Source organism: Pelophylax lessonae (genome assembly GCF_965119305.1).
Source record: "Pelophylax lessonae genome assembly, chromosome: 6".
NCBI classification, from domain to species: Eukaryota; Metazoa; Chordata; class Amphibia; order Anura; family Ranidae; genus Pelophylax; species Pelophylax lessonae.
The window spans coordinates 64711079-64737995 of NC_138773.1; the positions used below are offsets into that span (position 1 = coordinate 64711079).

At 45.0% G+C, this 26917-nt stretch overlaps 1 protein-coding gene across 1 annotated transcript; it reads right to left on the reverse strand.

The window, feature by feature from the left end:
- Positions 1-2578: 2578 nt before the first annotated feature.
- NPW (neuropeptide W) lies at positions 2579-26616 on the reverse strand. Its single transcript, XM_082260183.1, has 2 exons — positions 25528-26616; positions 2579-3046 (listed from the first exon to the last, which is right to left on the reverse strand). The coding sequence occupies exons 1-2, from the start codon at positions 26407-26409 to the stop codon at positions 2888-2890; spliced, it is 1041 nt and encodes a 346-aa protein (XP_082116309.1). The 5' UTR covers positions 26410-26616; the 3' UTR covers positions 2579-2887.
- Positions 26617-26917: the final 301 nt, after the last annotated feature.

Here is a 26917-nt window from a genome sequence, read left to right on the forward strand (position 1 = left end):
ATGGGTAGAAGTCGCATGAGGTCCACTGCAAAAAGGTACAGGAGCTACATGGCGTGCTTATCGCACATAGGCCAGCCTATTCAAGTGAATTGGTTGCCCAAGTCATGCAGGTGTGAATGGGGCCTGAGGGAGTGACATCTACAAATAGAGATTCCCAACTTGAAGGGAAAAAGCCACTATTGGGGTGGGTTCACACATGTACAGCTGCGGGTTCATGCCTGGAGTCTGGTGCGTGTCTGTTCACCAGTTCAGGTACGATTCAGGTCAGAATTTTTGGCTGAATTCGCACATGAACCAGACCTGAACACGCACCGAACCCTTTTTCAATCTGGACCGCGGCCATCCTGGATATGTGTGAACCGGTTCTATTGAGAGCCAGTCACACTTTTTACTGTCCTGTGAATTGGATGCAGGTTTCCCTGCATCCAATTCGCATATGTGTGAACACAGCCTTAGACCGTATAACTTAAAGGTTTACTACCAGGGTTAGTGTGTCCACAGAGGAAGGTGAAGATCACATTAGGATTTTTATTTGCTGCACATGAAGGGTTGAAGATGTTGTTTTTTGCATCAATTCCCTAATTTATTTAGTTTTCAACTGCAGAATTTATTGTGGACTTTGTTTCCTTTATGTTTTTGCCACATTCAAAATGTGTTTTTGGTTACAGAAGTGCATGATATAAAAAGTTATTTTTGTTAGGAAGATCATAATGCACAATATGTATTTATTGTTATACATTTCAGTCATTTATAGACATAAGCAGGGCACAAATCATTTAGTTGGGGGATTTCACATCAATTATAGGTGCTAACAGCTGAGTATTAGGAGGAAGGTTGGCCTTAAGGCCCGGTTCACACTGTTGCAACATGGGATCCGACTTGTGAGCGCACAAGTCGCATGACATGTAAAATTCAATGTGTCCCTATGAGAGCTGTGTTAACTGATCCAACACAAGTCGCTCCGACTTTAGAAAAGGTTTCTGCACTACTTTGGTCTGACTTTGATACAACTTCAGAGCCATAGAGTGTAAAAAGTCACATCAAAGCCCCGTACACACGCACCGATTGTTGGCCGTAAATTTTCGGCCAACGTCCGATCGGCCGATTGTCGGCTTGTTAGTATGATGCTTCCGACAACCGACTGCGACTTTTCGGCCGAACAAAATCTGGTGTGCATGCTATAAAATTTTTGTTGGCCGTCACCAGAACGGCCGATTATTCGTCAGTCAGTACAGATTTCGGCCGACAAAAGTCAGATGAGCAAGACTGGGCATGCTCAGAGAAGAAAAAACACACGGAAAGTAGACCAGAACATGACATCACTTCTGCAGTTGGTTGTTGGCCGACAAAATTTGTGTGCAGTCTAGAGCACATTTCAACCAACACAACAACACTGGACAAAAGACGGCCGATCGGTCGGCCAACAGTCGGTGCGTGTGTACGAGGCATTAGTCAGATCAAAGTGAAGTTGCAGGGCAAAGTCCTGCGACTTTAATGCCGGAGTAGTGTGAACTTGGGCTTAGGCCCAGTTCACACTGCTGCGAGATACGCTCTGATATTGAGAAAACATGTCGCATGACGTGTATAAATCATAGATTCCCTATAAGATTCCCATATATTCTTAACTGGTCCGACTTTGGAAAAAGTTCCTGCGCTACTTTGGTCTGACTTTGGTACGATTTTAACCCATTGAATATCATTAAAGTCGTATATAAGTCTGATCAGCATCTTAACTAATCCGACTTGTGACATGCGACTTGTGCTCAGAGGCAATGTTAGCACTGCAAAATGTATTGGAAAAAAAAACCCAAATCCATACAGACACAAGTTGTACTCATCTCAGGTCAGATCCTATTCATTAAAGTCTGACTGATGTTGCAGGGCAAAGTTGAATCGAAAGTCATGGGACTTTCATGTAGGAGCAGTGTGAACCAGCGGCTTAAATCATAGAATTAAAAACCTTCTTTTTTTTTTATATTTGAATAGAGCGGTGAGGAGGCTAGCGCCACTATCAGGTTTTTATTGCTGTCTGTGTCCCTACTAGGAAAATTCACTCTCTAATTGTCCTGATCACCAATGTCATCGGGAATAAAGCTGAGAGTAAAGCCCTGTACACACGCAACGATTATTGGCCGACCGATCGTCTGTCTTTTGTCCAGAGTTGTGTTTTTGTTGGTTGGAATGTGCCTAGACTGTACACCAATTTTCTCGCCCAACAAAAATCTACTTCAGAAGTGATGTCATGTGTTGGTTTGCTTTCTTTGTGTTCTTTCTTCTCTGAGCATGCCCAAACTTGCTCATAAGATTTTTCCCTGTCGAAATCTGTACTGATTGCACGAAATCGGCCGTGTTTTGACAGCGGACAAAAATTTTATAGCCTGCACACCAAAATTTTTTCGGCCGAAAAGTCGGAGTTGGTTGTCGGAAGCATCATACTAACAAGCCGAAAATCGGCAGATCGGTCGTCGGACGAAAATTCCCTGCCGATTTTCGACGCGTGTGTACGAGGCTTAACTCTATTCCTGTATTGTTGGCAACGCAACATTTTAGAGGGTTATTTTTCAAATGGGGGGACATTTGTTTTAAACAGGATTTCCATCAAATTGGAAAGATATCTCCTCACTTCCTGTAAAGCCTACAGGACACAGGTGGCAAAAAACCTGACAGGGGTTTTAACCCTCATCTGCTCTATCCAAAATCGAAAAGAAACTTTGGGTTTTAATATACTTTAAGCACACTGGTGGCCATATAGTTATCAGTTTTGAGAGGAGCTACCCTTGCCCTGGGCATCTCCAGTGTTCCAACCACAGTGATGGCAGCAATTGTATATGGTCGATCCATATGCACATCAGTCACTAGCAGTCTGAGTACAGCCTCTTTTACGGGTTCAGAGAGGAGTGGTGGGGTCCTCTGGCTTGGAACTTTGCCTTCTTGGACGGGACCAAAAGTGTGAGTGAAAGCTGGCTCTGCATAGGAGCTTGTGTGATGTCCATGCCAGGTCTTCACAATTAATCCATTCTGAATCCTTCGACCTGGGATAAAACAGCTGGAGGGAAAACACATGTGTTAAGGATAGGTTAAACTTAGCAAACACAAAATTGTTATTAGATCTCAGCAATAGTAAATTAACTTAAAGCATATTTAAAGGTGAAACTTTTCTCTTTACCCCATTGGGTTTACTAAGGTACAGTGGTCACAAGGACAAATCGATATGGCATCTCTGTGTAGTTTCTAATATTTTCTCCTCTAGTGATGTGCATTATGGAAAAAATGTGTTTCTGGATTTGTTTGTTAAGTTAATAAATATGTTTTTTCATATTTTGTTTTATTGGAATGATTTGTTTTAGTGAAATAAGGATTAGTGTTGAATATTCATTATTTTCAAATCGATTCAAAGTGAATTTAAAAATTTGAATTAAAAATGGAAACATATTGTAATAAATACAATAAGATATAAATGTAAAATAAGATGATGATTTCTACTTAGGCTGCTTTATAGAACAGAATAGAAAATAAAGGAATATCATTTAATAAAATAGAAAAGAATAGCAGAAATACAATCTAATAAAATACAATGAATATAGCCGTTTTCCAAAACTCTAATTTTAAATTTCAAATTTTGGAAGACAGCTGTATTTGTTCTATTATATTTTATTCTTTTCTAACCTTTTGTATTTTTTCTGTTATACATGTTCCATTCTACTCTATTCTAGTTTTTCATTTTCTATTCTATTCTTTTAATTTTTTTTATGCTATTCTTTTCTATTATATTTTATTCTATTTTCTGTTCAATCGTTTTTGTTCTATTGATTCTATTCAGTTTTATTATTTTATACTATATTCTATTTTATTCTATTCTACTCTAAAAAGCTGCTTAGGTGGGAATGATCTTTTTTTTTTTTTTTTTTTTTTTACTGTATTTATTGTAATGTTTCCATTTCAAATTCAAATTCATTTTTTAATTTGAATAATTCATTTTGTTATTACTTCAGATTCATTTTAAATGTGTTACTTTTGTGATTCGGAAGTTCGGATACATCCGAATAATAAAAATGTAATCCGAATTTCAATTTCTAACAAAACGCACATGTCTAGTCTCCACTGACATGTCTTCCTTCACTCTCAAATCTATCTGTGGACATCCAAAAAGTTCTATACTTAAAACTACCATATCCCTATAAGTGCCGGTTCACATTTATGCGTTCACAGAGATCGCATGTAATTCGGAGCACTCTGCTCCTAAAATTACATGCGATGTCTGTGCGGTGCAAATTCAGCCATACAGTTTGTTTGGCTGAATTTGCACTAAACACGCACACAACCCTTTTTTTGGCCCGCAGCAAAATCGGATCGCATGGTGGTTCACACTAATTTGATCCGATTCTGTGTGAACTCTCAGATAGCACTGTGATATGCGATCTGATCTGGGGGTGTCGTTAACCTTGAATTGACACCCCCAGCATATCGTATATGGCAGTGTGAACCGCCTGTGTTGCGGATGCCATGCGGGGGAACACGCTGTATATTCGCAGCATTCCTGCATCGCATAAATGTGAACCGGCACTAAAGCTCCTCTCAAATCTAAAGAGGAAGGGGTTAAAGTGTAACTGCACTGATATTCTGTGGTAGAATGGTCAACTTGAAGATGGATTGCCTCTGATAAGAATGTGTTTAAGCTTAGTTTGTTCAGATGGAAAAAAGAATGTAGAGACCTACCCATGGGTCTTCGTTGGGTGTTTGTTTTTAAATCTTATCTTGTAAATGATAGTTTGAAGAGTGTCCCATTTAGCTTACACTTTAGGAGAATTTATTATATTATTAGCTCAATCTGGAAGTCTCTTGTGCCTCGTTACCACTGAGTGGTACGGTACGCAATCTTTGCTGTTTCCTTTGTCAAAAGTTGTGAATGGTACCCTAAATTCGAACCGTATCGTACCACTTTTTTGGGACCCTTTCGTTGGGGTACCAAGCACAATCGTACCATACCAACAGGGTGGGGCTACACTCTGCAGAACGTTGATTGGTTGACCATTGGTTAACCACGCCTATCAAGTGACGTTGATCACTACTTTCTGGCTACACCACGCCTATCATGTAAGGGTACTGTTGGCAGTGGAAACTCAAGCCTGATCAAGGTGTACCATTCCGAACCGTACTGAACTGCACCAACCGTACCGGTCAGTGGAAATGAGGTGCCTGAGTTTTTTTTTAAAAGAAGAAGTAGGGCCAAAGCTCTTTTGGCCCTACTTCTGTGTGTCACAGGATTGCAGTTAGTTCTGCACTCCTGTGGCCCAGTTTCAGCCAACAGTGGCCTAACATATGCTGATATTCGGCTGACATCTCTCAGCCAATCCAGGCTCTGGAGAGATCCTGACTTTAATGTCAGGATCCACCCAGATGCCTAACTAGCAACTGACTTCACCTCTCAGCGAGCCACTGAGAACCTGAGCCAGCCACTCTCTCCCCCGCAACAGCCCAGTGCTCCAGTGAGCACTGGAGGGGCAGTGCAGAGAGCCGTTGGCTGTCAGTCCCACTGAAATCTGCTCACTGAACACCAAGAAGGGAGCGATCAGGGGTCTTTGATTGCTCAGTACTGGGTCTTAGAGGCGGTTTTGGGACTGATGCTGCATTCACCTAGGTAAGTATTTAGATTTGTTTTAGGGTTTTTTTTTTTTTTTTTTATAGTCCTGCACTTTTCTTTTATATTCCTAGTAAAGCCTGCTAAACATCTGCTGAAGCTTGCTAAATGCTTGTTAAGACTACAGCTAACAGTCCTGTTTTAGGTGACTTGTTGCTCAAAAAAAAAAAAAAAAACCCAAATCAGTAATAAACCCTAACTGTCCATCCTTGCTTCTGATATTTTCTCTAAAACTACACTAGTTGAAGAATCTTTAACATGTCTATTCCAGGTGAGCCAGATGCCTGATGAATGTTGGGGATCCACCTGATAGCTGCTATGTGTAGCACCCTCTAGTGCTAGAATAGGTGTAGGAAAATTTACTTGACTCATAGTAGTTGCATGAGTTAATTGGGTTAGGATTCAGATTCAGGTCAGGCTGGGAGGCTCTGCAGAACAGGCCTCTATTGCCTCCCCCTGGTTCTGGAGGTTTCATGAAAACTTCTAGAAGCTAGTAGGTGAGGGTATAGAGACAGGGATCTGAATATTTATGTAAATCTGTCCAATCCCCAGGCAGGAGGCCTGGCAGGGTGGCTGAACCAGCCCATAAATATTGTGGAGTCTGGCCAGTAAGGGATTTGGGTGGAAGATGGATGTGTGAGGCGCTGCTGTTTAGCCTAGGAGAGGGCCCCGGGGAAGGAGGGTTCTGCCTCTAGGTTGGAGGAAGGCTGAGAGAGGGAGCTTCACTGCCCAGCCTGAAATAACACCAGCCCAGCAAAAAGCCTGAACACAGTTTTATCCATAAGCTACAGGATAAGGACAGTGTGAATACCTCTACACCCTCAGGGCCTATAAGGGAGAAGTCTGCTAGATGCAAGTTCTTGGCCAGTCTTCAGGGGACAGTTTATTGCTTACCAACTCCTTTACCTTGGGATCAGATACTGTAGCCGGGTGTGCTGGTATTTTCAGAGTTCCTAAAATGTATTTCTTTGCTAAAGAATGTGCTGCTCAAATATCTTTTACAGTGTACCAGAGAAGGAAGTTGTCCTCATTTTGTTGTTGTTTGAGTTACGTTGGGCATCCTATAACCCCTTGTACCCTATCCAAGGTAAAAACTCTAATACAGTGGGTACGGAAAGTATTCAGACTCCCTTAAATTTTTCACTCTTTGTTATATTGAAGCCATTTGCTAAAATCATTTAAGTTCATTCTTCTTCCTCATGAATGTACACATAGCACCCCATACTGTCAGAAAAACACAGAATTGTTGATATTGAACAGGTGATGAGCTGTTGATGAGCTGTTGACAATGACCCTAAGCACACAGCTAAAATACCGAAGGAGTGGCTTCACAACAACTCCGTGACTGTTTTTGAATGGCCCAGCCAGAGCCCTGACTTATGCCCCATACACACATGCAGATTATCTGCAGACTTTTGTCTGCAGACTTACCAAAACCATATAATATGAGGTCAAACCTAAACACTTTCAATTTGTATGCAATCCGGAAGGCCCTTGCACTACATAGAAAAGGTAAGTCTGCAGACAATCTGCACGTGTGTATGGGGCATTAAACCCAATTGAGCTACTCTGGAGAGACCTAAAAATGGCTGTCCACCAACGTTTACCATCCAACCTGACAGAACGGGAGAGGATCTGCAAGGAGGAATGGCAGAGGATCCCCAAATCCAGGTGTGAAAGACTTGTTGCATCTTTCCCAAAAAGACTCCTGGCTGTATTAGATCAAAAGGGGGCTTCTTCTAAATACTGAGCAAAGGGTCTGAATACTTAGGACCATGTGATATTTCAGTTTTTCTTTTTTAATAAATCTGCAACAATGTCAACAATTCTGTGTTTTTCTGTCAGTATGGGGTGCTATGTGTACATTCATGAGGAAGAAGAATGAACTTAAATGATTTTAGCAAATGGCTGCAATATAACAAAGAGTGAAAAATTTAAGGGGGTCTGAATACTTTCTGTACCCACTGTAAATATTCCAAAAAAAAAGCCCATGGAATGTTTCTTGTCTCTGCCTGAAAGCAAGGAAGTGTGTATTCCCTGGCTGTTCAGGAATAGGAGGAACCAAAATATAGCAGCTTCTGCGGGGGTAGCACTACATATGTTATTAACGTGCCTATGCAGAGCTGTAATAGGTGATCACAGCATGCTTGACGTTTAGTGCTTTCAAAGGAACTAAATTCTAGAGGTTGTGTCCAAAATACAGCAGGAAAAGTACAAAGGACTAGTCACCAGTTTTGCCAGAGTTCTCCCTGATCTTTTCACGATTATTGACTTGCCACGCCTTGTTCCGCACTTTCTCTCTGTTTGGAGGCCACTGTGTTGGCAAAGGTAGATTCTGCATCCTTATGTCAGTGCCTCCAGTAAGGAGAATAGTGAGCAGCACAGTAGTGACATAATCAAATCTTACTCCAAATCTCCTGAGACTAACAGTCAGCGGCAGCAGTGTCTTAGATCTAACACTGCAGATATAGTTATGCTACAGTAGACACAGGAGTACCATAGGCACACTATCATACCAGGAAGTGCCCTGCTATTTTTCAGGAAGAATTCAAGACAAAAGGTAGATTTTTTTTTTCAGATCTCCTGGGGCTGCTGCCCCTGAAGGCAGCATTACGAAGTCGAGGATTGCAGTCTTTGGCTCAACAGGAGTTGGGCTGAGAGCCCGAAGAACATTGCAAAGGAGGCTTTTGGCTACAGTCTGGTCTTCAGCAGGAGCTCAGTTCAGTGCCTATAGGAAAACGATTAAAGGATTTTTGTGCGGGAAGGCACTGTCTGAAGTCCTGGTCAGGGGAAGGATCTTTTACCTCCCTCACTGAGGATCTCCTGGTGGAAGCGGAGTGGTGTACGGCTTGTGGGGCAATGGGAGTAGGACATGATTGAGGATATTAATGTGTGACTGCAGTTTAGAGAATTTTCTTAGAGAAACTGTCCTACTATTTTTGCTATTTTCGGAGTACCCTGTGATCCTATACCCCTGGAACTGTGTCGGTGCCAGACAGCCTCTGTACTACTTACTGAGGACCTGTATATATACTCAGTGGCCCCTTAGGGGGGTAGGCGCTACATTTGATGCAAAAATGCCTGTGATACACCTGTAATTTGTTTTAAACAATGCTTTAAAGTCACCAGGAATACGCTCGCTAATGTTTTAACCACTTGCCAACCACCGCAAGTACATATACTGCGGCGGTCAGCCCCTCACAGGCAGTCACTAGCCTGTGAGGCTCTGGGGAGCGAGCGTGCTCCGCCCAAGGCGCGCTCCCGCGCGGTGACAGCGGGAGAAAGGCAGGCGGCTAGTGTAAACAAGCCGCCTGTCATTCTCCCCTGTGTAGGAACAGTGATCATACGGTTCTACTATGTAGGACCATTGATCATTGTTCCTACACCTCAAGCCACAGCCAATCACAGTTAGAATCACGCCCCTAGGGACACACACAGCCCCTCCCTCTAAAAAAAAAGTTAACCCCTTCACTACCAGTGTCATTTTACAGTAACAGTGCATATGTATAGCACTGATTACTGCAGTAATGTCACTGGTAACCCCAAAAGTGTCAAAAATGTCAGTAAAGGGTCCGATCTGTCCGCCCCAATGTCGCAGTCCCGCAAAAAAAATCACAGATGGCCGCCATTACGCGTTAAAAAAAAAAACAACAAAAATGACAAAAATCTTTCCCTTTGTTAGTAAACGCGATAACTTTTGCGCAAACCAATCACAATACGCTTTTTGCGATTTTTTTTTTTTTTTTTTTACCAAACATATGTAGCATAAAACAAATTGGCCGAAAATGTAAAAAAATTTTGATTTTTACATTTTTTTTTTGGGAATTTTATATAAAAAAAATGTGAAAAATATTGTTATTTTTGAAAAATTGACGCTCTTTTTTTGTTTATAGCGCATGATCAAAAAATCGCACAGGTGATCAAATATCACCAAAAGAAAGCTCTGTTTGTGGGAAAAAAAGGACGTCAAATTCGTTTTCGTAAAGCGTCACACGACCGCGCAATTGTCCGTTAAATTCTCACAGTGCCGAATCGCAAAATACCCCCTGGTCGGAATGGGGGTAAAATCTTCCGGGGCTTAAGTGGTTAATGCAGGCATTGGTAAATTCTTGCATAGTGTGATGCAAGTTAGAAATATAACATGCCTTGTGTGTACTGTGTCTTGCAGGTTAAAGCTGACTATAGATGAGTATTTTTATTTGGTCAGCCAGTGGGCTGTCAGAATACACTGATCAGTGGCTGCAGCTGCTGATTGACAAACGTTTTCCAAATTGTCCATTTGACAGAAGTCAATTGTTAGACCAACAGCCTCAGGGACGGCCACACGCTGATTGAAATTCAGTCCATTTCTCTCACTTTGAAAGAATTTCCTTTCACTTCCTGTTGTGACTATGGGACATTTCTTAAATGTGAAAAATTTGGCAAAAAAAAAAAAATTATAGGGGTCATAACCCCCCCCCCCCCCCCCCCCCACTCTCAACAAAATCTAATTTTCCAGTCTTGAACAGTTGTACAGGCTCCTCCCATGTAGAAAAAAATGCTTATCCTGATTTTACTGCACGCTGTGAGCTTCTCATAGCATGCCTCCATTGCACAGAGAAGCACAGAGACCCAGTCATGACATCAATTGGTCTAAAATAATGTATGCAATAGAAACAGGTTGTATTTTTAAAAATATCATTAGCATGTTGGATTGTTGTTCAGTAAGAGCCCATTCACATTGAGGCGACACGACTTCGGAGGGCAACCTGTGAATTCTATGCAAGTCGCTCCGAGGTCGCCCCAAAGTAGAACAGGACCCTTTTTCTAAGTCGGAGTGACTTGTGTCGCTCCTATTAGAACGGGTCCTGTACTACTCAATGGACCGCGACTTACCGCGACTTGTCAGGCTGACAAGTCGCGCTAATGTGAATGGGTTCTAAATCAAACAATTCAGCACTCTGTGTATCATATTATTGTACATAAATCAAATTATACTGAAATGTTCAATTACAGAAAGAAAGATTACATTTTCTGAATAATTCATCTCAAAAAGGGTTAATGACTAAACTATCTGTCACTCTCCGCGGTATCTGGGCAACTACAATCATAAATGCACATAAAATATACACAATGGTAATTGTTGGAAATTACAATAAATTGAAAAGCAGTTCAAATTGTATCTAGAGTCCCATAATCATGTAACCGATGCACAGAAACATTCTCAGAGAGCCAATACGAATTATTCCCATGTGTCTGTATGTGGAGCTGAAATATCTCTGTATTTACGGTGCATGAGGTCCTAAATGGTGCTAAGATCTAATGAAAGCTGATCTCCAGGTTTACTTCTTTGTTTAAGCCATGCAAAATATTCTCTACATTAACAAATGGGCCCGCTGGGCACACAGTATAGACTGTGTGTAGCCTCAACTATGAATACAAAGCTTCCTCTGATTGGCAAAAAATCATGATGTCATCTGTCCACTTCAGCCAATCGTGGGAGGCTTTGTTTACAAAGCTGCCTATAAATGGCTGAGAGGTGCTGCTCCTGATTCAATTTTGTTGCGGGTGTGAGATGGAAAGTTCTCGTTTGTCCGACTTGACACAAGGCTGTATTCTGTATGTAGCGGAGGCTATATACAGTTTATACAGTACGCCCAGCCGGCACATGTGTTAGTGCAGAAAATAGTTAATTTGTACTAACTTGGGTCAAACAAATTAGTTAAAGGGACAGTAACCCTGGAGGTCAGCTTTAAAGTGGATCCAAAGTTAAAAAGTGAAGATTTGCTATTCTCTAGGGAATATGTAGAAGTGTTATAAAAGCACATGTTTCAAATACAAGGACCGCGGCCCGGATCCGGCCCTCCAAGCCATTTCCCGGATCCAGCCCTCCAAGCCATTTCATGTGGCCCTCACACTTCTCCTACAGCAGTGGCACCCCCTCATCTCTGCCCCCACCTTGCCTCAGCAGTTGGCAGCAGAGAGGAGAACAGAACTCCTCTGCCAAATCCTGCTCTTCTCTGTGCAGTCACAGAGAGGATTGTCTCTGCCCCCCCTGCTTCTCATGAGTTGGCAGCAGAGAGGAGGGCATAACTCCTTCCTCCTAAAGATCCTGTGCCTCTCTGTGCAGCTGCAGCATCCTTTTGTCTCTGCCTTCCCTGGTCTCAGCCTTCAGCAGACTCCAGCTGCTGACTCCAGCCCTCTACTGGTCCTCCTCTCGACCCCGCACTTTCTGCTTCCCAGTTCCACCCCAAGCTTCTTCAGCAGCACAAGGTGTAAGGGGGTTCACCAGTGGTGGCTGGTGCATTGGGGGTGCATGGGCGCCGCCCCCACTATCCATGCGTCTGGCCCCTTAATCTGCTTGCAGGGTCGCCGGACACATGGAGTTCAATGGGGCTTTTTTTTTTTTAACCCCGTGATTAGAGCCTGAGGCTCTAATAGGCTAAAAAAAAGGGTGGGCTCGGGGCGACCCAGTTGTGTGACAATAGCGAATGAAAATTCCATATTGTCACATGGATCCTCCTCCTGGCCAATCAGGAAACCGATTGGCTGAAAGGAGAAGCTATGCCATTGGGCAGAAGACCAAGAGGAAAGAAGCAGAAGCCGCTGCCGCACATGTCTAGGCAGGGTGAGTGAGCCGGGGGGGGGGGGGGTATGGTGCGGGTCCTGCTGTGGTCCTGGGGGGGGTATGGTGCGCGGCCTGGTGTAGTCCGGGGGGTGTATGGTGCGGTTCGTCTGACGCCCCCCCCGCCTCATGGAGCACCAGCCGCCACTGGGGTTCACTGTGGGGGACTCTTGACTTCTGATGGTGGGGGGGCTGTTGACATCTGATGTAAGAGGGGGCGGGGTGCTTTGGACATCTAGTATTACAGATACAACTGGCTGACGGCAACCATAGTGATAATGCACTATGAAATTGCATTTGACACCCCTGTTATAAAGCATAAGCAGTATCCTGAAATAGCTTCCTTTTGCCTTGATTCCTTCTAAAACATAGCAATTCACTTTCTGTGCCTATGGCCTCATAGCTGCATATCTGTAGTGTGAGATCTAAGGCACTGCTGCCTCTGACTACTAATTTGAAAAGATTTGGTGAGAGGTTTTGTGGTGTCACTGCTGTGCTGCTCACTGTTCTGGGGAGAAAGCTGTACCTAAAGACTAGTCCTGCTTCTGCTTCATTTATTCTGTGTATCTTCCACCACATCTCCTGCTGTTTAAAGTGATATTACAGTCTTGTTTTTTTTTTTTTTTTTTTGTTTAAAAAAAATAAAACCCGTTATACTTGTGTTTTTGCACAGAGCAGCCCAGATCCTCCTCTTCTCAGGTCCCTGGCTGGTGCTCCTGGCCCCTCCCTCCTGCCAAGTGCCCCCGCAACAAGCAGCTTGCTATGGGGGCACCTGAGCCTAGTTTCTGCTCTGTGTGTCCAGCAACAGGAGCTAAAGGAGGGGGAATCCTGGACAGCAGAGTCTGTCGTGCAACATCGCTGGATCGAGAGGGGTCTCAGGTAAGTATTAGGGGGCTAAGGGGGGCTGCTGTACACAGAAGGGTTTTTATCTAGTTACATAGTTACATGCATTAAGTTAAAAAAATATTTGTGCCTTTAAAACCACTTTAATGAATAACCCACCATTTATCAGATAAGCAGTCATCACACGTGTACCCAAACACTGCTTCCATCCTGAGAAATCACTCCCCGCTGGGAAGTCCACTGGGAAGCCAACTCTTCGAGGTTAGTCAGTCACCTATGCCCCCCCCCCCCGGTACCCAATGATCCTACTGATGGCCTCCATATCTTTACAGAATACAGCAGTGTTGTAGGTATAAGGACAGCAGACTGTGCATACAATATGCAGGCTTAGACTTTATTTCTCTTCCAGTTTTTTTATTAAAGTAGTTTTAAACCTCAGGTATGAAATATGAACAAAGCATATCCCTCTATAGCAGGGGTACTCAAATGTAAACTTGAAAGGTCCACTTACAAATTTTCCATTCAGTCCGAGGTCTGGAAAAGTGACCGTCAAATTCCAAATAAAGAACGCCAACAACAAAAAAAGGCATTCCCCAAAACTTGCCCCCATCCAATGCAGAGAGACCATTGTGCGTGCCCCCATTAATGCAGAGTGACCATGTGCGTGCCCCCATTAATGCAGAGCGACCAGTGTGCATGCCCCCATTAATGCAGAGTGACCATGTGCATGCCCCCATTAATGCAGAGTGACCATGTGCGTGCCCCCATTAATGCAGAGTGACCATGTGCGTGCCCCCATTAATGCAGAGTGACCATGTGTGTGCCCCTATTAATGCAGAGCGTGTCCCCATTAATGCAGAGCGACCATGTGCGTGCCCCCATTAATGCAGAGCGACCATGTGCGTGCCCCCATTAATGCAGAGCGACCATGTGCGTGCCCCCATTAATGCAGAGCGACCATGTGCGTGCCCCCATTAATGCAGAGCGACCATGTGCGTGCCCCCTTTAATGCAGATTGACCAGTGTGCGTGCCCCCATTAATGCAGAGCGACCATGTGCGTGCCCCCATTAATGCAGAGCGACCATGTGCGTGCCCCCAATAATGCAGAGCGACCATGTGCATGCCCCCAATAATGCAGAGTGACCAGTGTGTGTGCCCCCAATAATGCAGAGTGACCAGTGTGCATGCCCCCAATAATGCAGAGTGACCATGTGCATGCCCCCAATAATGCAGAGTGACCAGTGTGTGTGCCCCCAATAATGCTGAGTGACCAGTGTGTGTGCCTCCAATAATGCAGAGTGACCAGTGTGTGTGCCCCCAATAATGCAGTGACCAGTGTGTGTGCCCCCAATGATGCAGTGACCAGTGTGTGTGCCCCCAATAATGCAGTGACCAGTGTGTCTGCCCCCAATATTGCAGATTGACCAGTGTGCGTACCCCCATTAATCTGGACCGCCAAAGCGGTCTGCTTCCTTCTGTCATCAGCGGCGGGGTTAGAATTGAGAGGATCGGGAGGATCGGAGTGGCTGTGTTTTACACTTACACCGCTGCATGATTACAAAAAGCCAAGTACAAGTTCTTACCCGACAGAGAGGATGTCCTACAAAGTCCCGCCTCCTGGACACCGGCTCCTATGATAGACGTCACCAGTGTTCTGTCTATCATAGGTAAGAGCCGGCCCAGGAGGCGGGACTTTGTAGGACATCCTCTCCGCCGCAGAAAAACTTGTACTCGGCTTTCATGCAGCGATGTAAGTGTAAAACACAGCCACTCCGATCCTCCCGATCCTCTCCATTCTGCCCCCCGCTGAGACAGAAGGAAGCAGACCACTTCGGCGGTCCAGATTTTAATCTGTGTGGGTCCGGAGGCGGCCCGGAGTCCGCCTATTGAGGACCCCGGCTCTATAGTGTGTGCTTGTCTTAATTAAAAGCACTAAGTGCAATTTCTGTCTGTTGCCTTCTTCCTTTGCTATCTGTAAAAAGCTCTTCAGACAAGTTTTCCTGACACCAAGAGAAAAATGGTGACAGAGGAGGGACCACCAGCTGATTGACAGCCTCAGCTCTGTTCCTGTAGGCTGTGGGAAAAGGGGTTTGTCCGTTCCCTCCAAGTCCCCTAATTACAAATGAGTTCCAGTCCGGGAGCTTGTTCGTAAGTCCAAGTCCAAGACCAGTGCTTACAGACAAAGGCTGCCAGCACCCATCAGTGTTTTCTGGCAGGGGGAGTCCCCCTGTCAGGACACAATAGCACAGCTGGGGAGATCGCTGTACCAACATTGATTGTGTTGTTACGGCAATCTGTCCATTTTTTTTTTTTTATTCAGTCCGCTGGGTTGAATGAACATAAACTGTGCAAACACATCTTTCGCATCTTTGAAAGTTCGTAACTCAAAGGTTTGTATGTAGGAGACCCTCCCTTATACTCACCTGAGCCTCCGCTCGATCAAGCGATGTGCATGGGAGCCTCAGCTGTCCTGGGTCTCTCTCTCCTCATTGGCTGTCAATCACAGCCAGGGGGCCAATGGGGAGAGAGCTGGCTGGGCCGTGGCTCTATGTAACCTATGGACGTAAAGAGCAAGGCTTGGGAGCAAGCATGCACCAGTGCCCCCATGTGACATGAGTCACTTTGGTTGGGGGGCTTGTGGAACCCAGATTGCTTTAGGGAGGTTGGGAGACTACTTGTCCAGCTTCCCCAGCCCCTCTTATGTGTAAGTCACCCTGTGTTTATTAGGGGCACAGGGTGACCAAGAACCCCAGTCGGGTCTGCACTAATCAGACTCACTGTACAACCATACTGGACTCAGCCTTTCATTTTACCCCGGTTATCCTGGGTTCTATATGTGTGGTTTGTGTTGAAAGAGTGAAGGGCTCTTTCACTTGGGACAATAATATGTCCCTCAGGAAATATATGAAGATATATTGCACATTGCTAGGATATTGCAAAAGTGTTTCATAGGCCCTTGCTAGTGGGGTGGGGGTATGTTATTGTTGAATACCTGCATTACATTGTTCTATTGTTCTGCCTTGAGTAAGCTTATTATGGGATGTGTATGTGTGTGGATTGGCTCTAAGGGGGAGGGGATGTCCCAGAGTGTATATATCTTTGTTCTTTGTGTTTCAATAAACAGTTTGATTCTGACAAACACAAATAAAGCCAGCACTGTTTCACCTTCGTCCACCTGTCTAGTACTTAACGAGTACTAGAAAAATTGATTGTGGGAATGTCTGCACCTGCCCACAAGTTCACAACCTGTGAGGAGGGGTGTGCACAAATTTTTTTATCGGTTTAATCCAGTATGTATTCTGCTACATATTTTTGATAAAAAAAAAAAAAAATCCCAATAAGCGTATATTAATTGGTTTTCACAAAAGTTATAGCGTCTTCAAGCTATGGAATACATACTGGAATTTTTATTTTTTTATAGTAGTAATGGCAGCAACCGGAACTGCGATATTGCGGGAGACAGTTTGACACCAAGTAACACTTTTGACACTTTATCCGCTGGGCAGGTGAATATTTTACCTGTGCAGGACTGGCAAGGTAAGCAGGGGATTAAAATTGGCGGGGGGGGGGGGGGGCAGAGTAAAGAGATGCTTTAAGAAGTGCACTTACACAGGTAAACCGCATCAATATTATGCCAACAGTGCAATATACAGCCTCTAGCAGCAAAAAAAACCTTGTAATTCTAGTCACTTCTTAGTTCATGCACGATGATGTGATTAAGCCCCACCAAACATGTTTCGTCACAGGGTGTGAGGGAATCACTAGAGTGGAGTGGAGGGAATCACTAGAGATACTGCACAATAGAAGTTCTGTGGCACCTGTCGTTGATTTATTTTTTTGAATAACGCAGTTGAATTATAATGGTTTATATTGACACATGGGATTCTTTGGATTACATGATTTAAATTTTTTTATGTTTCTGCACGACACATTCTCTTTCGTTCATTGACAGACACAGCGCTCCGTAAATCATAACTACACAGTTATATTGCCTCCTCCAGGAGTAGGACTATGCAGAACAAAAAACACCTGGTTACGCCCATGGGCCGTCCTCAGCTCATAGTTACATAGTTACATATATAGTTACATAGTAGGCGAGGTTGAATAAAGACAATAGTCCATCCAGTTCAACCTGTGTAGGTGTGTGTGACTGTAATCATCTAACATAGCCCTCAATCTCCTGATCCTTGAGATGTAAGTCTAAGAGTCTTTTGAAAGTCACCATACTACCCGCAGAAACCACCTCTTGTGGTAGACAATTCCACAATCTTGTAGCCCTAACAGTAAAGAACCCCCCACGTTGCCTGAGGTTAAAACGCTTCTCCTCTAATCGCATTGTATGTCCTCGAGTCCTCATGCAATTCCTTCGAATGAACAGCTTTTCTTCTAAGCTGAGATCCCCATTAAGATATTTATAAATTGCTATCATGTCCCCTCTCAGACGTCTTTTCTCCAGGGAAAATAAATCGAGCGATTGCAGCCGCTCTTCATAGGTAAGGTCCTCCAACCCCCTAATCAGTTTAGTTGCCCTTCTCTGGACTTTCTCCAGCTCCAACACATCCCTCCTGAGGACTGGCGACCAGAACTGGACAGAATACTCCAGATGCGGTCGGACCAGAGTTTTATAAAGTGGAAGGATTATAGTCTTATCTCTGGAATACATCCCTTTCTTTATGCATGCTAATATTCTGTTGGCTTTGGAAGCTGCCGCTTGGCATTGCATGCTGTTGCCTAATCTATCATCAACTAAGACTCCCAAATCTTTCTCCATTTTTGATTCCCCCAAGGGTTCCCCTCCTAACGTGTATTGTGTTTTTATGTTTTTGGTCCCCAAGTGCAAAACCTTACACTTCTCCACATTAAACCTCATTTGCCATGTCGTTGCCCACTCCGTAATTTTGTCCAGGTCATTCTGTAGGATATCTGCTTCATGCTGTGCAGTTATTGCCCTGGCCAATTTTGTGTCATCTGCAAAAACTGATAACGAACTACTGATCCCTTCCTCAATGCTGTTTATGAATAAATTGAACAAGGTTGGTCCCAGGACTGAGCCCTGGGGCACCCCGCTTACTACCTCAGACCAGTCTGAGTATGCGCTGTTTATTACTACCCTTTGGACACGGCCTTTTAGCCAATTCCGTATCCAAGAGCAAACCCTGCTGTCGATACCTGCAGACCTTATTTTATAAATTAAGCGCTTGTGGGGAACTGTATCAAACGCCTTAGCGAAATCCAAGTACACCACATCCACTGGTCTCCCCCTATCTAGCTCACAGCTCACTTCCTCGTAGAATGCTAAGAGATTGGTTTGACAAGAACGCCCATTTGTAAACCCGTGCTGGTTACTACTGATGATGTTGTTGTCTTTAGCATACTCTACGATATAGTCCCTTATCATCCCCTCCAAAAGTTTACATATTATTGATGTCAGACTGACAGGCCTATAATTTCCCGGGATATGTCTCTGGCCCTTTTTGAATATCGGAATCACGTTAGCCTTCCTCCAATCCCCTGGTACATCTCCTGTCCTAATACTGTCAGCAAAGATCAGGAACAGTGGTCTAGATATAACCATACTGAGTTCCTTGAGCACTCTCGGATGTACGCCATCCGGGCCTGGTGATTTGTTTGTGTTAAGTTTATCCAGTCTTTCCCTGATTTCCCCCTCTGTTAGCCATAGTGGCAAGTCCTGTGTATTACTACTAACCATACAGTCATGGTCAGTGTACCCTTCCTTTTCCTGCGTAAAGACTGACGAGAAAAAAGAATTCAGCACGGTTGCTTTTTCAGTGTCCTCTGTAACCATCCTCCCATCATCGTTAATTATGTGTGCAATATGCTCTGCCCTAGTTTTTTTGCTGTTGATATATTTAAAGAATTTCTTTGGGTTTTTTTTACTATCCTCCGCTATTTGTCTCTCAAAGTTGATTTTAGCCATCTTGATTTCGTGTTTACACTTCTTATTTTCCTCCTTGTATTGCTGGAAGGCCGATACTGTGCCCTCTGATTTATATTTCTTGAAGGCCAATTTTTTTCCCCTAATAAGTTTTTTAACGCTACGGTTTAGCCAGCCAGGTTTGGCTTTGTCTCTTCTAAATTTATTCCCCATAGGAATGCACTGCAAGATGCCTTTGCTTAATATTGTTCTAAAGCATTCCCATTTTTCCTCTGTGGTCAGTGATCCCAGGGTTTGGTCCCAGTTTACCCTTTCCATCAATGAGTACAATTTTGGAAAGTCTGCCCTTCTGAAGTTTAGGGTTCTTATGTTCCCCACTTGCCTTTTTATATTGTTATTTATACTAAATGTGATCATCCTGTGATCGCTAGAGCCCAGGTTGTCCTGGACTCCTACCTCCGAGATTATGTCTGGGTCATTAGTGATCAATAGATCCAGGATAGCTCGGTATATAACCCCCCTCTCTGCTCTAGGTAATCAGTTTTAACCCCTTTACCCCCACTCACTGTGCCACTACTGCGGCACAGTGGCTCATTCCCGTCCAGCGACGTAGACCTACGTCGCTGGACTCCTCCCCTTGTGGGCAGCGCTCGCGCGCCGCCGGAGGCTCGCTCCCGCTGTAATCAGTCACAGCGGGAGTCGGGCCAGGGGAGGAGCGGCGGCGATCGTCGCTGCTCTTCCCCGATCACAGCTGAACATGCGATCTGTCCCTGTGTCACTCAGTCACCTCCCCTCACACACGTCAGTAAGCACCAGGCATACATTAACCCCTCCCTCTCCAATAAAATTAACCCCTTCCCTGCCAGTGTAATTTTTACAGTACCAGTGCATATTTATAGCACTGATTACTGTAGTAATGTCACTGGTACCCCAAAAAGTGTCAAAAATGTTAGTCAAGGGTCCGATCTGTCCACCGCAATGTCGCAGTCCCGCAAAAAAAACGCAGATCGCCGCTATTACTCGTTAAAAAAAAAAAAAACACCAAAAATGACAGAAATCTTTCCCTTAGTAAACGCAATAACTTTTGCGCAAACCAATCAAAATACGCTTATTGTGATTTTTTTTTACCAAACATAGGTAGCAGAAAACAAATTGGCCAAAAATTTAAAAAAATTTAGATTTTTACATTTTTTTGGGGGGGGGGAATTTCATATAAAAAAATGTGAAAAATATTATTTTTTCAAATTTTACGCTCTTCTTTTGTTTATAGCGCAAAAAGTAAAAATTGCACAGGTGATCAAATACCACCAAAGGAAAGCTCTGTTTGTGGGAAAAAAAGGACGTAAATTTCGTTTCAGTACGGCATCACACGACCGCGCAATTGTCAGTTAAAGTCGCACAGTGCCGAATCGCAAAAAGTGGCCTGGACGTAAGACAGCAAAATCCTCCGGTGGTAAAGTGGTTAATTTGTCTAGTCAGGAGTAAGGACCTAGGCTCCCAGCTGGGATTTGTGGCTCTAGCAATTTTTTTCTCCTTTCTTACATTTTTTTTTATTTTTTCTCTCGGGAGATCTACAATCAACTGATGGGCTGGATAATCTAGATCATGTGGTCCCCCCCAGCCCAGCTAGCGAGCGCATGCAGATCGCAGCTACGCGCTAGGTCGGCCGCAACATAGCCTCACGGACAGAGGCTGGCACGTGAGTTAAATGTCTCGCAGGGTCACATACGACCAGGCTTGGGTCTGAGTCGCAGTGGTCCCTTGGCCGACAGCTCCCCCCTACTTTGGTGGCGAGGATTTTGTCTGGAATGTTACCTGCACAATGGAAGGGTAAGTGCAGTCCCCCCTTTCCCCTTTTGGAGTTTTTTTGGGGTGGACACAGGTAACCTCCAGGGACGCTCAGACCTTCCTGCAGGTTCCCTCCTCCCATCCTTAAAAATCCCTCAGTGAGCTGGGCTTTCCCCACTCCCTTCCCCTGGACGTAGAGTCTGGTGGGGTCCCAGGACATGGATGCAGCGGAGACCCCTGAGGTCTCCCCCGCTATCCCCACTCTGCAAGGGTCCTGGGATAGTGTGTCCTGCCCTGGTAGTCTGGAGGGGTCCCAGTGTAGGAGTGTGTCACTTGCCCCTCCCAGGGGAGGGGCAAGGACAGTAATGGCTGCCGGCGGCTAGGCAGAACCAGCTCCCAGGAGTGTAGACTGACGGCTTGCAGGCACGATTAAAACTGCTGTTGTAGGATATTTTGTATGTTTAGACTGGTGCGTTGGAAGCATCGGCAAAATGTGAGTACCCATAATATTGTTTTTAATGAAGATATGCTTTTCAGGGGATAAGCACTATTTAATTCTTTCTTTGTATGTGGCATTGTAACGGTGATGTAGAGGAGTGGAGTGAGAAGACAAGCAGTACGTATTGAGGCTAACTGGATGCTCATCCCCGGGGAGAGGCAAAAAGGTGTTATTAGACCGAGTTTAGGTGAGCGGTCACATCATTTGAGGTGAGAACCCAACTATAAGGGGGGAGCACTCATCGTGGTGACACACGGATGTGTTCATTTAACTGCACGAAAAGAGAAGGAAGAGTGAGCACCCTGTACAACACGGATGTTGGTGGCGGGAAGGATCATCACAATATACTGTATTTATCGGCGTATAGCACGCACTTTTTCCTCCTAAAAATGGAGGGCAAAACACCAGTGGGTGTTATACACCGATGTATTAAAAAAAAAAAACAGTCCAGGCAGCGCTGACAGGGCAAAGGAGGGTGGCGGGCCGGGCCAAGTAGAAGGAAGGACAAGCGGTTGCTGTCATAGGAAGTCCCGCCTCCTTTGATAGACAGCACAGTGGCCCAATGCTGGGATGCCGGACCTGTGACATCTATCATAGGCGCCGGGACTTCTGAATAAAGCAGCCGCTCTTCCTTGCTTCTCCTCGGTCCAGTCCACCCCCCCCCCCCAGGGCCGGTGCTAGACTGTTTTACGCCCTAGGCAAGATCAGCTACTTGCGCCCCCCCCCCAAAAAAATAAAAATAAAAAGGGAAGGGGTTAAAAACTGCTCTATGTCATATCCAGTGACCCTGATCTGATGGTTCCTCCATGTAATGCTGTCATACCCAGTGATCCCAACGTTCCTCTGTCATACCCGGAGACCCTGATGTTTTTCCATGTCACACCTGGGGACCCTGATGTTCCTCCATGTCACACCTGGGGACCTCAATCCCCCATGGCACACCCAGGGTTTCCAATTCCTCATGGCACACCTGGTGACCCCAAACCCCTGTTACACTTGTGACCCCTCTCCCCCATGTCACACCTGGTGACTCAGATTCCCCATGGCATACCTGGTGACAGTAATTCTCTTTCACACCAGGGATACTCCATGTCACACCCAGGGACCCTGATTCCCTGTTCTGGGGACACTTACTGGGCAGTATGAAGAGAGTGGCCTGCACTCTGCCCTCCTTCACCATGATCCTGCTTATTCCTTCTCCCAGGACGCTCCTCTCCTGGACCACAGTCCTCACCACAGCTCCAACCGGCTCCTGGTGGAGGGAGAAGCAGCAGTCAGAGAGCTCCGCACCTCCTTCATCACCAAGCATCCTCAGACCATTCTGTTGCCTCGTCGCTTCTGCTCCAGTAAAGATGCCTCCCTCCAGTGCCGAGCTCCGGCTCAGGTTCAGCTCTCCTCCACTCCCTGCTTAATACCGACCCAGGGAAATGAACGGCTGCCCACCAGCTCAGATTAGAGAGTCACTTCCCGCCCAGGGATTAGGCCACTCAGATCCAGACGAAGAGGATCATTATGATCATTATTAAGTGGGCTCCTTTCCTGCCCCTTGGGGCTCCCCCAACAATGGTGGAAAGCCAGGGCCTTGTAGTTCTGTCCCTGCCCCAGACATCTGGCATCTTCCTCTGTCCCTTCTTCCTCCCCCACTGCCGCCCCTTTCCTCAGCTCACAAGGATCATTCATGATGGAGCGTGAGTGCTGACTCGTGGCTGCACCCCTAGGTGGCAATGCACCCTAGGCGGCTGCCTAGTTTGCCTAGAGGAAGCACCGGCCCTGCCCCCCCCCCCCCCAACGCCTCTCAGCCTGTTTTTTTTAAATACCTGTATATCGCCGCTCTTCTTCGCTTCTCCTCGGTCCATTGCGCCCCCCCGCCTCTCAACCTGTTTTTTTTAAATACCGGTATATCGCTGCTCTGTGCAATGGCGCTGGCGAGGCTACTGTTGCTGTTGCCCTGCTGCTGTTGCCCTGCATTTGGTGAACACTGCGCTGGCGAGGCTGCATGAACACTGCGCTGGCAAGGCTGCATGAACACTGCGCTGGCGAGGCTACATGAACCCTGCGCTGATGAGGCTGCATGAACCCTGCGCTGATGAGGCTGCATAAACCCTGCGCTGATGAGGCTGCGTGAACACTGCGCTGGCGAGGCTGCGTGAACACTGCGCTGGCGAGGCTGCGTGAACACTGCGCTGGCGAGGCTGCGTGAACCCTGCGCTGATGAGGCTGCATGAACCCTGCACTGATGAGGCTGCATTAACCCTGCGCATTCACGGGCATTGGTAAGACTGCATTTGATTTAAAAAAAAAATGTTCTGAGTTCAATGCTGTTTATTTCAAATTTAAGCTTTTTTCCTAAAATTTCCCTCCAAAATTAAGGTGCGTGTTATACGCTGATAAATACGGTATTTATATAAAATTTGAATAGTTGTGGATTTTATGTTTAAAGAAGCATCTAATCATTTCACAAGTATTAATAATTCACATGTTATCTATAGTATAGCACACACTTTTCACAACAGAGGTTTTAGCAGTTGTTGTTATTCAATGATTTTTGATTGTTTTATATGATATTATTTTTACCGCAGCACTAAGGTTTCTTTTATTATGTTTCTTTATGTGCCTTATTTTGACAGGTTTTCTTGTAAGGAATGGGAAAAACCAAAATTATCCTTTGTGGTCCCCAAACATTTTGCTATACGTTATCCTTTTGAGGAGTCACTTTTAACAAAGTTGACTAGTCCACCAGTAGTGGACCCTCCTGTTTCCAGGTTGAACAAAGCTACCATGATCCCAGTAGAGGACTCCCTGTTCTTAAAGGACCCGGCAGACAGGAAAGTGGAGGCTATGGCATGCAGCATGTTTACTATGGCTGAGTCAACATTGCGGCCAGTCTTTGCCTCAGCCCTGGTGTCTCAGACCCTAACTGAATGGGCCAAGCTTTTGCGCCAGGGCCTGGGGGGTGAGCAGGTCCCCGCTGCTTATGTTGATTTAGCAGACAGTTGGTTCATGGGCTGCAGTTTATTTGTAATGCAGCTTTGGATACAGATCATGTGCTGTCCAAACTTTCTGTTTCAGTGGTGGTGATTAGGCGTGTGCTGTGGCTTAAGAATTGGTCCGCCGACCAAGCCTCTAAGAGATGCTCTTCTTGCGCTGCCCTTTCAAAGCGATCGCCTGTTTGAGGCTAACCTGAAAGACATCATTAGGGCTATGGGGATGGGGGGGGGGGGGGGGGTTGTGGAGTACTTTCCTACCATAGTCTAGGAAAGAGAAGGTTCTGCTACCTGCCATTTAACTATTTTCCAAGATCCCAGGCTGTCATGGACACACCCATAAGGCTGCATCATTGCACCAGCCTGGGCTCACAGTAATATTGCACTGAACTGTGCTTACACATAAAAAATAAGTGCAGTAGAAGGGGAAGAAAGGGTGTACTTAAAGGGGAAGTCCACCCTAACACTAAAATCGCTACATCTATAGGCATTCATGATCTAAGACTAACCTATCTAGCCCTGTAAAGAAGAAATCAGTATACATACCTTTTTTTTTTAAGCCAATCCGGTCCAGTCTCCAGCAGCGGAAGTTCTTCAGAGGAGACAGCCAACAACGGCTGTAAAATGAATGGGAAGCGACATCACCCATAGAGTTACTATGGGACTTCCGTTGTCGGCTCCACCTATGCACCCGCCTCCACAGTGAAGCCGCTGCTGACAGCTCAGTGTAGGACAAGACCAGATCGGCTTCAGAAAAGGTATATATAGAGATTTTTTTCTTTACAGGGCTAGATAGGTTAGTCTTAGATCATGGATGCTTGTAGATGTAGCGATTTTATTGTAAGGGTGGACTTCCCCTTTAAAGCTGGAGATGGGTGTTAAATAGATCACTACACATATACTTTACTGTTTATCTGAAAAACAATACAGATATCCTTCAGTGTTTGTGTGTGTGAAGGTTTGCATAAGGTCACGTGCTAAACTGTACCACTGAAACACAAAATATGCAATACAATCAAATATAGAAAAAAATACCTGAAACTTACCGCTTTATTTGTCATATGATACAAACCTGTAAATTTGATACTGACATGCATTTCCTAACACATAAACTGTTTCAAGAAATGCCATATACCAAGTGCAATAACCCATAGAAACCAAATTGTGTCTCTTTTTAGTTTATAATCGATGAAACAGTAACTGATAATTGGTTGCTGTGGGTTATTAGCATTGTGCTCAATTAAATCAGAATTTACATTGAACTGATGTCTTACCTGCATATTTCTTGGAAGGTGTCTTCTCCATGACTGGGGGTATGTTCTACTGTCTCCATGTAGGTACTTTTTCAGGTACATTGGCAACATGTTCTCATTGTCATTGCTGGGTGCCTTGTCTCCTCCAGACTCCAGTTGCTCCCTTGACTCTCTATCCAAGCTCCTGGCTTCATTCATGGGCTCTGTGAACCTCCACTGTTCCCCTTCCAAGCTTCCAGCTTGTTCTCCTGGTTGATCATTCAGCCATGTCTCTTCTGGCATCCTCTTTTCTTCTCCTGGTTCCATAAAAAGTACGTTGTTTCCTTTTAAAATTTTCTTTACAAGTGCTGGGTCTTTTACTGCCAACCTTTGTTCTTTCAGATCTGTCTCTTCTTCCTTTGCTGGTTCCATAATCATAAACTTGTTTTCTCCTAAACTTCTCTCTGCTATATTTCTGTCTCCAGGGTGCCAGCTCTGCTCGTCAAAATCTCTGTTTTCTTGCTTAATTTTGTTGAAGCTCCATCCAGCTTCTTCTAGGTTCTCTCCATCCTGAATTGCCTCTTCACCATTAGCCAGACTTCTCTCCTCTAGATTTCTGTAGAGCTTCTCCATCAGAATGCTCCTTTCTCTAGGATCAGGGTACAGCTGGTGGTCAGGTCCTGCTGCCCTCCACAGTCCATATGTTACCCCTGTTTTCTCTCCTGCCCACTGCTGACCAGTTGGAACATCTCTACGCCATAGGTAAGGGGAGCGCCGAACGCCAATGAGAAGCCCAGATGCTCTGCCTACAGTGTGGTACCTGGGACTGGCTGAGTGCTTGTACCAAAGGTCTCCCGGTTGGGGGGCCACCAGAAGTAGGGAGGCTAAAAACCAAAAGCCAGCTGTGCTTATTAGCCTGCCCATACTATACCTGTGCAGCAGCTCAAAAATATTGTATCAGTCTCAGTGAAGCAGTCAAAGATGGACCCTCTGTCAGCTGCTAAAGAGTTTTTTGGAGAATGCTGAGGACTCCACGAAAAGTGCAGAGAACAGGTGGATCACAAAGGTCCAGAAGAAGCACTGTAGAAAGCAAATAGATTAGAGCACAAGAGTCTCTTCCCTGCAAACAGCCTGAGTATAGAGTTCTATCTCTGAGCCCCCTGCTCTTCTCTTTATAAAGACACTCTGGAGGAGGGGGTAGGGGAGATGAGATCGTCACTGTTAACAGCTTAATTCTGAGACTCATACTCAAAGGGAGGGGGTCTGTATGTGTGTATTGGGTCTAATGTACACTATGTACCTTCATGATACAATTTTGTTAGTATTGTGCTGATGTGTTCCTTTAGTTGTGGCTTGTGGTTTTGTATGTCTCTAACTCTTCACCCATGGAATAGAAATCATGAAAAAGAGAAGTGATGGAAAAAGTGTAAAA